At 36.9% G+C, this 13,465-nt stretch overlaps 1 protein-coding gene across 1 annotated transcript in view; it reads right to left on the minus strand.

Moving 5' to 3' along the window:
• The window catches only part of LOC110108748 (ABC transporter A family member 1), a gene marked incomplete at its 3' end in the record, with an annotated part of 161,446 nt that overhangs the window by 112,564 nt on the left and 35,417 nt on the right, over positions 1-13,465 (minus strand). The window contains 6 exon segments of the mRNA XM_028700260.1: positions 5,012-5,101; positions 5,184-5,298; positions 5,398-5,630; positions 11,255-11,341; positions 11,436-11,496; positions 11,694-11,917. Coding sequence (XP_028556093.1) covers positions 5,012-5,101; positions 5,184-5,298; positions 5,398-5,630; positions 11,255-11,341; positions 11,436-11,496; positions 11,694-11,917 — 810 coding nt within the window.

Genomic DNA, 13,465 nt, shown 5'->3' on the forward strand with positions numbered 1-13,465 from the left:
ATGGCATGCTTGAAGTCAATACAAATAGAACTGGCAATCTACTCATAAGTAACATCGATTGAAATGATGTAGAAGTGATAGGTTCTATACAAATATAGCCATACACTCGTATATTCGACAAATTGTTCACAAGGTGGTGATGAAAGCCATGTAAATCAAGGGAAGATACATATGATGCAATATACAATGAAAAGAACTTTTATAGATTATAGCAACATATATGCAGTGGGTATAATATCCTCATGTAGTCAACACCAATCAGTGTGCATGGAGGGGTTGGTGACAGATGCATACTCCTATGAACTATTATAGAAGATCTATTCAACACCAATATATTGTTTACAAACAAAATACAAAAATGATTGTATCAAATGCAATATCCTACGAGTCATTGTGGGAGACCCGTCGTATGCCCCATCTATTGTCCCTAAGCAAAATACTAAACGACTACACTGCAAATGTAAGGCAGGAGATTAGTTAGTGCACTACGACCCACCTACAGAAAACAACAGTAGTGCACGACAATCTACCTGTACGAAGCAGCGAACAACTCTATTCAGAAGCTGCTACGTCACGCCACCAGAACCGCAACATTCATGCAAGCAGACAGAAGGCGTCTACAAGTACTTTCAAAGTACCCCCACCTGTGCACCGTAGTTTGTATACACTTAGGTGCACTAAAAGGGGTAAAAGCAATTATAAAACTCGCAAGGGCCCCGGCGAGCGTGTTATTGGTACACATGTGACGTCTAGGGATGCTGTGCGGGTTATAAAATTTGAACCCAATACTTCTAAGTAGATAAAAGGAGCTGACAGGGTTCAATTATAAAATGCCCCCAAACACCCGCATGGGCCCCGGCGAACGTGTTATTGGTGCACATGTGACGTCTAGGGATGTTGCGCGGTTCAATAAGTGAATTCTTGTTCGATCCCGATCCTTCTATACGGATCAATAGGAGTCGACAGGGTTCGAACCTTCAAACAAATACACAGTTATGGAGACCGGTGTATTTGTTTCAATGCATTCATATTAGGCCTTCAAGGCCTACAATCAAAAGAATTCACTAACAAGGGCATAAAGCCTACGAAACCCGATCCTCTATCGATAATTTGATAGAGTCGACAAAGTTCAATCAAATGGAAATAACCCCAAACACCCCGATGATGGCCGTGTTGAATGCAGATCTCAACCGGAGGGGTTCCCAAATATTTTCAAATGCCTCCAAATATCCAAAGTTCATTTTAAATATTCCATAGCTCCACCCAAAATACCCATAAAAATCCAAAAACCCAAAACTCCACAAAATCCAAAAATCCACAAATCCCAAAATCCGAAAAATATTTAAATTTGAAATTCAACCCATCACCCGCTTAAAGCAAAATCCATCCACCCTCCGCAACAGTTTGCTGAGGTGGACAAATTAAAATTTACTTCAGCTCACAAAGAGCTAATGCCTAGTCGAAAATATCACTAGGATCCATTCTCAAACAATCTCTTGCCAATAAGGACGTGGTACGTGTCCTCTAACCGGCAGTTTCGCGGCCAAATGGCACTGCAGGTAAACGGTTATGATCCGGGGCCCTCTGAACCGAGTGGTTTTACGCGGCTGTTTGCGAAGCCTCCTCCCGCCAAATGGCACCACAGATAGTGGTTATGGCCAGAGCCAATACATTCCTTAGGGGCGTTAAATCCTTGAGATATGAATCAATAGGATATGATCGATAGGGTACAAAGCCCTCTGTAAGCTAAGGTGGATTCAAATTTGTCCCCTTAGACAAACATTCATTCCAGGTCTACAAGGTCCCCTTGGACGAAGCAACCCATGGCTGTCGACAAGGATCCTTCTGTCAGGTTGGGTCGACTACCTCCTCTGACTAAGTAGACCAGGGACCACGATGGCCCGGGACGATGGAATCATGGGATCTTGATCGGGTCTATCATCCATTCCCCCACCATCCGCTTTAAGTGTTAGATGATGCAATTTCTAATTTTAAATATCAAACTCTTCCCAATAACCAAATCCAAACCCAATTTCCAAAATTTCCATACCCATGTTGCTCCTATATGCCAGATAACACGTATATTCTACGTATCTGATTGCGATTAGCCTTAATCGAAAGTTCTCTCTCGTTATCAGGTGGGGTAATTAACTATAGGGGCTTGCGCCTATAGGAAACCATAACTCAGATTATAAAGTCCTCACAAAATGAGGGCGAAATCTCTGGGTAGTGTCTTATCTACAAACTCATCTGCCTTCCAAAATTTACCTCGGAACTTAATCAGTTAAAACTCCCTCGCCGAATAAAAAGAAAAGCACGGCGGGGAGGCCGGGGCCGAATTTTCGGAGCCCACAAACCTTTAGTTGTGTGACTTGACCTAAGCTAGCTTCACCCCTTGTTTGTTTTATTTCATCACTTAAATCACTACAAGATTACTAGTTAATATTGCTCTTTAAATTAAAGCGCGCAAGATTCTTATTTAAAATCGCCTAATCATTTCAGTCCTAAATCAACAACTCTAAGTATTCAAAAGTCCATCAAAAATATTTGCTAAGAAAACAACTATAAAATATCTCAAACTCTCCAAATCTCAATAGATATCTTAGCAGGACCAAAAACTTTTGCTTTATATATCTTCTTCAAAGCTAGCACTAATTTATTTTTTGAATCAACCAATAATATAACTCATTATAAAGCGTGCCCTTATATAAAATACTTAATTTTGTGAATGCAAAAATTGGAAAATGTACTTTATGTAAAAAAAAAGATCTCCCCTTCTTGATGTTTTTGAATATTACATATGACTTGCCAATTGACTGCACCATGAATTCATGACATGTAGGCCACAGTTTGACAGATTTAGAAGGCTGCAATTGCTAGGCTATTCATATGGATTGTATCAAATTAATGTACTTTCTTGCTTCGTAGAATATGCATTATTTCTTCACTATTTTTACCCATTATAAACCTCTATAAATCGGTCCATATTTCAGCCAAATAATACTATGGAGTATTTTTCTTCCTCCCTACTTCGCATCTACTTCTTCGTTATGACAGTTAGCACAACCATAAACCTCTCATTTGTTGTTAAATAGTAGTGTCAAAATACATCTTCTCTAATTTATCTGGTATCCTCTTAATCTACAAAACTTCATTGAGAAGAGCTATTCAAAAAACAACTGATGCGGACATCCAACCGTCCATGCCTATACGAGGAGAAGCTAAAGATCGACGACGGCCGTGATTGTCCTACATTATCTTAAATTTTTATTTTTAATTTTTATTTTAATTATGTATTTTTCATTTTTACCCTTACTTAAGGGTCTAATCTTATCTAAGTCCTAGGGGCATGATCGCCTTATTTTAGTTTCTTTTATTTCTGAGGCCTATATATATAGAGGCCCTTGCTAGTGTAATGACAAGATGGAGTTTTAATAAAAATTTTGTTCTACACTTTTGTTCCTTGGGAGGACTTAAGTGAGATCCCTATGGGAGGGAATCTTAGTTTCCACCAGCCGCAAGATAGGTACGGGCTCGTGGCTTGAAGTCCCTTGGTGAAGGGCAATACATCACCCGTCAGCCGCAGGAAGTGTCTGGGCTCACGGTTTTTATCTTTCTTTCCCTTAACTCCTTTTCTCCTTCTCCCTTGACCACCTATCTTACCCCCTCCACAGCCGCCGACCAAGCTTCCCTCTTCTCTCCTCCTCCCACTCTCTAAGCCAAACACCACCACCCTTTCTTTACCCCACCTCCAACCGTCGGCCACTCCACCACAACCCACCGGCCAAGCGTTTTCCCCCACCCAACCCGCCGGCTACACCCTCCTCAAAACCCCCCACCACTGGCTATGTTTCCCCTACACCCCACTGCCGACCCACCCTCCAAATTCCCTTGATTCCAATTTCATCTCACCATCATTACTTTCCTAAATTAGCTCCTATCTTATTTGGAAAGTTTCCAAATTCAAATTCAAATGAATTTGAATTTTAAATTCTTTCCTAAATAACCTACATCTACTTTAGGAAATCCTTCAATCATATTAAATCTGAAATTATTTTAGATTTAACTCTCTAATCTCCCATTAATGCATGGGTCCACATACATTGTATGTGGACACCTTTTCTTTCCCTCCTCATTAGGCCGGCTCGTCTCTCTCCCCTATTTTAATTATTGTTTTCCTTGTTGAGGAATTCAATTATGAGAATAATTAACCACCTATTTATCCTTCCCTCCATCTTATTTGAATTTCAAAATTTAAATTTCTTGATTATAGGAAATCTTAAATTTAATTTTAGATTTTTAATCATTTTATCTTTCCCCACCCCCTCCGTTCTACATCAACAACTCTTAGTCTACAAAATTCCATCAAAATAATCTGTTCAGCATAAATACAACATACCTCAAAACTCTCCAAATCCAACATACCTCAAAACTCTCCAAATCTTAATAGTCATCTTCATTAAACCAAAAATTTTACCATTATGTATCTTCTTGTAAGCTAGCTCCAATTTATTTTTTTGACCAACCAATAATATAACTAATTATTGTGTTTACTACGTTCTGCCACTTTCCTAAAATACCCTTTTTTTTAATTTTGAAAAGAAGAATTTTCATCTTATCTTAATGATCTTTAACTAAGCTCCTATGACCTTTGCTTCTGATGCATAAATAAAACTAAGGAATCCCACTTTGCCACTCATAGCAATTAATTATAAAAGAAATAATTTCTCAAATTTAAATTCAACCATCAAAACTAAGGGAATTTATTCCTTTTCAAATAAATTCTTAATACAAAAAAAATATGCAACCAAAATTGCCATTAAAGTTGTGCGGTTAAAAACTCCTATAATCACCTCACAAACTTGTAAAACGATTGTTTATTCATTCTAAATAGAATTAAAGAAGTTTGTTATAATAGATCTACAATATCAAACAAATTGTCCGAAAGCAAATCAAATCATGATTGTGCTCGCATAACCAGACATAAATTTAGTGATTTTCAAATCATTACCTTGTCAAACAACAACCCAAAGGAACAGTATATAATTGCATCAAGCATCATCATTAAGAGGCAGACCAAGAAATTAACTCCAGATGACGCCTATAAATTTCAAGTTAACATAGTAAAGTATTAGAATGTGTGATCATAAAAGTAAAGCCCCAAAAAAAAAATTTCTGAATACCTGCCACATATTGGTCCATCGAACACCCACATGTGCATGCTCATAGTCAGCAAAATTAACGGTACCCAGTGCAAATGCTGCTGGTGATAACAAAGAAGCTAATATTTTCCATACCCTAGTAGCATAAAATCAGATTAAAATAACAGCATGTTAGCATTTCATAGTGCAGTCACCGAACGAAGGGAGGGATTCATCTTCAGGCAAAGTTACTAACATTGCAATAGAAGGATCATTGACCGAATAATAAGGAAAGAAGGCACTAAGAAAAGATAAAGTCCCAACTGCCACAGCTGTCTTTGATCGCGAAAAAAATGTTGAGATAAGGAAGGAAAGCATGATTGCACTTAAACTGAATAAAAAGAAGTAGACGAAGACCAGCGACTTATCACTATACATAAAAAGATTGTTCATCGTAGATGCCGTAATGATAGCAGAAGAAATCGCAAACTGCACAAATAGTAACTCGTGTTAGTTAAAATATGAGGATAGAACAGGTATCAGAAACAAGTTAGAGGATTTAAGCATTACGTTAAAGCAATTATACATATGATGTGCTCATATCATGTTTCTAACAAGGAAAGCAATCATAAGATTCATAACACGTAAACCACCTAAGCATGCAGTCCCACATGTAAACTAATTTCATTTAACCCAGGAATAATGGCATAATGGAATAGCAACATCCATATATGATTCAAAACATAGGTGATGATATGAGTCTCTCAATTAAGCTCTGAAAGAATCTAGAATTAAAAACTGAAGGCCTCTCAAGTATCTTAATCAAGGATTAATTGTTCAATTTTCATATAGTAAGTTATGCCTAATTGGAGTTATGGTATGGATGAATTATGTTACTCAGAATGAAATATATACACGTTTCGCTATACGAATATGAGGTGGTTAAAATTAGTTCTAATTTTAGAAGGTAAAGGTAAATCACAAAATAATTTGGAATATATTTGGACCATCTAGGACGCACTGATTTGTTCTGAAAACTCCTGGAGCAGTAGTCCATGACATGCAACATAAAGCCTACATAACTCAGGCAGAGACATTGCTCTTCCATTGCATGAGTTGAAGTTGTCAATCATAACATTCTATTGGTATGCCTACCAAGATAGGCAATGTCTTAGATTTTAGATAAGACACTATCTAGAGATTTTGCCCTCTTTTTGCAAAGAATTTATGATATGAGTTTTGGTTTCCTATAGGAGCAAACCATGATGGTTAATTACCCCTCCTGAAAACAAGAGAAAATGATGAGGACATCAGAGATTAGCGGCTACGATTTGGATTTTTTTTATTTGTTTTATGTACTATTTTATTTTATATTTCTATTTTTCCTATTTTACCCCTATGGGTGGTCATGTGATGTTGTAGCCTGAGTTTCCTATAGGAGCAAACCCTGATGGTTAATTACCCCTCCTGAAAACAAGAGATAATGATGAGGACATCAGAGATTAGCGGCTACGATTTGGATTTTTTTATTTGTTTTATGTACTATTTTATTTTAAATTTCTAATTTTCCTATTTTACCCTTATGGGTGGTCATATGATGTTGTAGCCTGAAGGGCATTTTAGTCATTATTTCTTTTCTTTCATGAGACCTATTTATAAGCTAGTTCTCTTGCATTTTGGGTTACTGATGATGATGAATAAAATTTTTGCGTTTTACTCTTGTGAGAGTCTGAGGGTTCTTGGAGAGAACTTGGAGAAAGTTCATTGGTGAAGGGCAACGGATCACCCACCAACCTTGGAAGAGTCTGGGTTCGTGGTTTTTATCTTTTCTTCCCTTTTTTTTCTTCTCAATTTGGTATCAGAGCCTAAGTTTTTGATGCAATCAATAATTTGAAAAAAAAAACTAAGATTGCATACAAACTTGAAGTCTTCCTTTCAAAATCAATTTTAACAAACACAAACCCAACTAAAATGAAACAAAACGAAACCATACAACTTTAAATAAAAGAACACAATAACATTTTAAACTTGTATTTAGAGAAGAATGATACAAATGGGGTGGACACTTGCGGAGAGAAGAAATAGATACGAAGCCCGAGACAAAATCAATGAGAGGAGAAGATAAAGGGAGACATAGCTTGCAAGCTATCAAAGAAAAACTCTCAGATTTTAGTTCCAAAAATCATCCATTATCTCCTCTTTTAAATGCCACAAAACAGCCCTTATTTATAGGATCCCAACAGCCAACAGCCGCCCACTCAAACCAATGAGAAAAGGGGAGGCAAAAGGCCAACAGGCAGCCGGATGGAGCAGCACACAAAGGGGCCGCGGGACAGCCAACGAACGGATAGCGCCAGGGGGAAGGAACCGGGCAGGCAGAGGAAACGAAGGGACAAAATAGGGAAAATGAACATGGACAGTAGGAATAATGAGCTGAAAAAGGCAGCATAAGCTCAACAGCCAGCATAAGGAAACCAGGACAGTCTTGCCTACATCAAAATGGGTTCTTCCTCGTGCATATTCATCATCTCTGATACAAATCGAGCTTCTCAAGATTCAAGAACAACTGCAATTATGTGCTGAGAGATACGAGTCTAAGAAGCATTCACTTCTAGCCGAGTTTAATCGAGAAAAGGAGATGATTGAAAAGAAGCCGAGTTTAATCGAGAAAAGGAGGTGATTGAAAAGAAGTACGCTATTTTGATTCAAGAATCGAAAATGTCGGTTCTCCAAAATTCTGAAGTGATCTCATCAGGGGATGAGATTTCTCAACCGGAGGAGAATTGATGTAGGCAAGACGGTCTCGGTTTCCTTATGCTGGCTGTTGAGCTTCTGTTGCCTTTTTCAGCTCATTATTCCTATTGTCCGGGTTCATTTTCCCTGTTTTTGACCCTTCGTTTCCTATGCCTGCCCGGTTCCTTCCCCTTGGCACTGTTTGTTCGTTGGTTGTGTCCCGCGGCCCCTTCGTGTGCTGCTCCATCCGGCTGCCTGTTTTCCTCCCCTTTTCTGATTGGTTTGAGTGGGCGGCTGTTAGTTGTTGGGATCCTTTCTTCTCCTATAAATAAGGGATGTTTTCTGGCATTTGGGAGCATATTATGGATGATTTTTGGACCTAAAAACCTAAGGGTTTCTTCTTGAATAGCTTGCAAGCTATATCCACTTTCTCTTCTACTCTCTTTGACTTCATCTCGGGCTTATCTTCTTCTCTCCACAAGTTTCCACCCCAATTGTATATTTCTTCTCTAAATACAAGTTTAAAATATTGTTGTCCTTTTATTTAAAGTTGTAAGGTGTCGTTTTGTTTTGTTTCATTTTAGTTGAGTTTGTGTTTGTTAAAATTGGTTTTGAAAGGAAGACTTCAAGTTTGTATGCAATCTTAGTTTTTTTTTCCAAATTATTGATTGCAGCAATTGCTTGCAAAAGTGAGGATTTTCCTAAAATAGAATCCTACTTAAGGAAATAATTCAAATTTCAAATTTGGATTGGGGGAATTGAAAGGAAATATTTCCCAAATTAATTTTGCAAGAAAAGGAAGGGAATAAAGGGGGGAGTTTAATGAGGCATTCAAAGCTTTCCTAAATTAATAAATTAAATTTGGAATGAAAGATTTCATCCCAATTTAACTCAAAATTTAAATAGGCTATGAATTAGTAAGTTTCCTAAAATATGATTTATAAATTAGGCAACTATTCAAATTCAAATAGATTTGAATTTGATCATTAAGATAGTTACCTAAAATATGAAAACTAATTTAGGAAAGGCTTAATGGCAAGGGGGTTGGGAGGGGAACCAAGGGGAGGGTCGGCGGCTTGTGGCTTGGCCGTGAGTGGTGATGGAGATAAGGCCGGTTTGGTGAAAGTATGGAGAGGATGAAGATGGCGACTATGAACAACAAGAAGAAACAAAAAACAAAGAAACACAAGATAAAAGATAAAACCGTGAGACTTGAACTCTTCCGAAGACTGATGGGTGATCCGTTGCCCTTCTCCAAGAGACTTCAAGCCACGAGCCCGGACCCATCTTGCAGTTGGTGAAAACTTTGATTCCTTCTCATATGAATCTCACTATCGTCCTCCCAAAAGAGCACAAATGCATAACACAAATTTTTATTATAATTCCATCATGCCTAATACAGGAGAATGGGCCTCTATATATAAGCCTCAAAAGAAACTAAAAGACACATTTGTCCTTGGGCTTACATAAGACATAACTCTTAAATAAAATGGTAAAAAGAGAAAATTGGAAAATTAAATCAAAATACAATTAATAAACTAAAATAAAACGGAGTGATCTCGGCCGTTGATCTTCGACTCTTCCTGTGAATACCGTCCATCGTCGGATGTCCGCATCAGTCAAGTACTTATTTAGCTGAATTAATGTATACATAGTTATATGTTCAAAATGTGAAATGTAATGAAAAGGATGGAGCAAAATCATATTATGGAGGATATGTCCGCACAAGTAAAGGCGAAAGGCCTAAAAAGGTAAGCCTGAATGACCTTACGAGAGGTACTTGACATGCTCACTTCTAAAAGTTGGAAATTCGGACTCAGCCTTGAAGGAGAGAGCTCTCACTTCTAAAAGTTGGGAATTTTGAACTAGTCTTGAAAAAGCAAGCTATAGGCGTGCAAAAATCTATAATCATCATATGATTTACCTAAAGTATTGAAAATAAAGATAAAAAAAATGTAAAATGTTAAATATGCATTGATCTCTTGTACATCTTATGATATTTATAAAAATTCCATAAATTTTACAATTAAATGTAATGTTTATTATTTTTCTTTTATTACAATTGTGTATTTCTTTGAGCTTGTAGCTCACTAGCAGTAGTTGTAATGCAGAAAAAGAGGAGCCAGCAAGTCTTTAAGTGGGAGAGTGATTACATTACATGTACATAAATGTTAGTTGTGCATAAGTCAATTCAGTAAGGCTTTTGATATGTAAGTTTTATTTGAAAAGTTTAGTAAAGCTCTGTAACTTTTATGTGACATATTGAATATGCTTCCACGTATAAATATTATGGATAAATTGTTAAAACTAAATAGTTATAGTAACTATCTAAATAGTTGTAGTAATTCAGAATGGGTTTTAGTAAGAAATAAAATTATTATGATTCTTCCTTCTCTATTGCGCTCTAGGAAGACTCTAAGGGGTCTAAATGGGATGTGACAAAGGCTAATTCTAACTATTGTGTTTCATGGCAACTAGATACATAAAGCAAATAAAAATGCTAGAACAATCCAAATATTAGTGTTAAACCATGTCATGTATAGGATAAAACTTCCTAAGCATCGATGGAACTCTTCCACTAAATAAAAATGCAAAAGCATACGCTTGGAATTTCAATGTCCATGGAGGAAATTGTGGTGGAAATAGCTCATGTGTCTTGAATAACCAGAATGTGGAGTCTTAACACAAGAAAGGGTATATCTTAAGATAATGGCAAGATTCAAAGAAAGAATCAAAATGTTTGAATCCCATCGCATAGTGATTATTTAAGCTTCTAGTAACAACATTACAGATCAATAGAAGATATTAATCAAGAGTCATTTCAATGATAAATCAACAAGGCTTCCCTTTGTAGAAGCAACCTACAATGACACAACATTCAAGGTAATGGCAAGGTTTAAACAAGAACAGGCTCATAGCGGACACCTTTGCACCAAGAGGCCAAACAAGGGTATAACATGCCATGAAACGCTTCAAGAAGTTGATAAAAAGCATAGATCAACAGATTCCCAATTAGCAGAGTTATTCAACCTCGGGCAAGCAATAGTCAAGCTGGAAAAAAAACACTACGTCTATTGGGTTTTAAAAAAAATGTTAAGAGATCCCATCGAAAGCAGAAAGCAGAATAGCAAACAAAATAGTTAAAGGGAAGTTTTTGGAGAGCAAAAATTGAGTTGTTTTGTCAAGATCTGAAGTGCTATAAAGGGAATATAGCAGCTAAAAGCTTCACAAGCTTAAACACCAGCTAAGAAGCAAGAGGCATACAAGGCCCATTTGATTCGTTGAGGGGAAAGAGATCAAACCATATATCCAGTCAATGAATATTTTGAATTTTCAGTCAACGGCAAAAGCATCTAACAGACACCAGGTGTAGTAGTTACCTGCAAAGTATATGTAATGAACCACGATAGGTAGAATATCTTGTTTGGAAGACCCATCATCTGGAGGCCCTCTTTTATCTTTTGTTCCTGAAACAATTACAAACAAAAAATATAATTTCATCAACAAGAACAGAAAAAAAGGCAGTCAGAGAAATCACCAAAAATAACCATGTTAGCATACCTTTTCAAAAACAAAATAACTAATTAATCGTGAAATTGGGAAAAGAAAGCCCAAAAGGTACCTGCTCCATTCAAAAGAGAAGTCAAAATATTTTCTGCTCGGTGCATAAACTCAAGGTTAAACAGAAACAAAGACCTTTAACCAATTAAAACAAAAATAAATTGCAAGCAAATAAGGATCATAAATCAAACTGCTGGTACCAAAAAGTAGCAACAGCACTCCAAAGGATCACTGAGAAGTGGGCCGAGTTATACTTACAGTACTCCCATTACAGCCTTCACAAGGGATTCAAACTCATCATCAGTGTACTCTCGCGTTGGAAATGGAACAATTCTAATATTTGCTGGGATAAATTCACTCCAAGTTGTTCTTCCTGGATATACTACCGACTGGGATGATTCATGTACTTGATAATTAAAGGAAGAATAATTTACATCTTCCTTTGCAACACATATGATTAATATGTCCATCACCTGCTGCAACTGCAAGATAGCAAGACGGAAACACAAACTGAGTATAAATATGCAAATAAGGTTTTTTAAGGCAAAATTTTATTATCAGTTCATATAAATAGTACAACACGAACCAAATGCAGGAAATGCAAGAGGAAAAATGTAAAAACAAAATACACCAAGTCACCAACAAAACCAACTAGTCAGATAGAAGAGAACCCTGAGTCCTCATTAAGAATATCTAAGTTGAAGTCTAGCGCATTTTTTAGAGTGAAGATATATTTATTTTCCTACTATTTATGCCCCTCTTGATATAGAGAATTTGAATTTTTTTGTACACTAGATCCTTTGTGCTAGAAATGCAAACCTCAGAGTCAACATACTGCTAAACTGAAACACCAATATCGCCAAAAATATGATGACTATTAGGAGCAAAAAATCTCTCTTGAATCTGGTTCAATATCTTTTGAGCTGGTGCAGACCGAATCAAAACTATTGGGCTAACAACCAAGCAAGACAATGAAAACAACGTAGGATCTAAAGTTGATTCAAACTTTTTTTGAACAAACCATATAAGAAACAAACCATATAAGATGTTGTCAAAATTACCACCATTGTCTTAGAAGTGTGGGCTCCGAAAATTCACACCCCCGGCCTCCCCTCGCCTGGTTTTGTTGATGGGGAGAGTTTTAAAGGATTTAGGTTCCAAGTTAGATTTTCAGGAGGCACATTGGATTTTAGATAAGATACTACCCAGAGATTTCGCCCTCATTTTGCGAGGACTTTATGATTGGAGTTCTACTTTCTTATAGGTGCAATCCCCTATAGTTAATTACCCTTCCAATAACGAGAGAAATTTTGATTAAGGCTAGTCGTGAGATAGGCATTGAGTACCCAACATATAGTAGTAGCAACTTTAGGAATTTTAAAATTGAATATTTGGGGATTTTTAAGATTTGAAATTCATCAACATGGTTCTATTATCTCTCGTTATCATGGTCTCTGGTTTACTTGGTTAGACAAGGTAGTCAACCTAACCAGACAGAAGGATCCTTGTCAGCAGCCATGAGTTGCTTTGTCCAAAAATACCTTTTAGACTTGGGGTGGATGTTTGTCTAAAACATAGATTTAGGTCCATTTTAGCTGATAAAGGGGCTTTGTGCCTATCAAGTACATCATATGATTCATTACTCAAGGATTTGAAGTCATTAGGGAACATACGGACTCTAGCCGTGATCGTAATATAGTGATGTCATTTTGCAACAAAAGTACCCGATTAAAGAGTACATGTCACGTCTCTGCTATCGAGAGATTATTTGAGAATGAATCTGATAGGAAGCACTTGGATTTCCAAGTGTTTCTCACCAAAACCAAGTAGATCCAATGTAAAATTGCTGTCCACAGCAGAAAAACAGCCAAAAACAGTAGGAAAGCAGGGAAAAACTGCAGAAAAATCAGAGAAAAGACTTGTATTTTACTAGTAGTTGCAAAGAAAATAGCAAAGATACAATTGATCCTCAATTCGAGAGGAGGATCGATCTCTCCCAAATCCCTAGACGCCGCTAGAGCCCAAAGAAA

Source organism: Dendrobium catenatum, unplaced genomic scaffold, assembly GCF_001605985.2.
Source record: "Dendrobium catenatum unplaced genomic scaffold, ASM160598v2 fragScaff_scaffold_1481, whole genome shotgun sequence".
NCBI lineage: Eukaryota > Viridiplantae > Streptophyta > Magnoliopsida > Asparagales > Orchidaceae > Dendrobium > Dendrobium catenatum.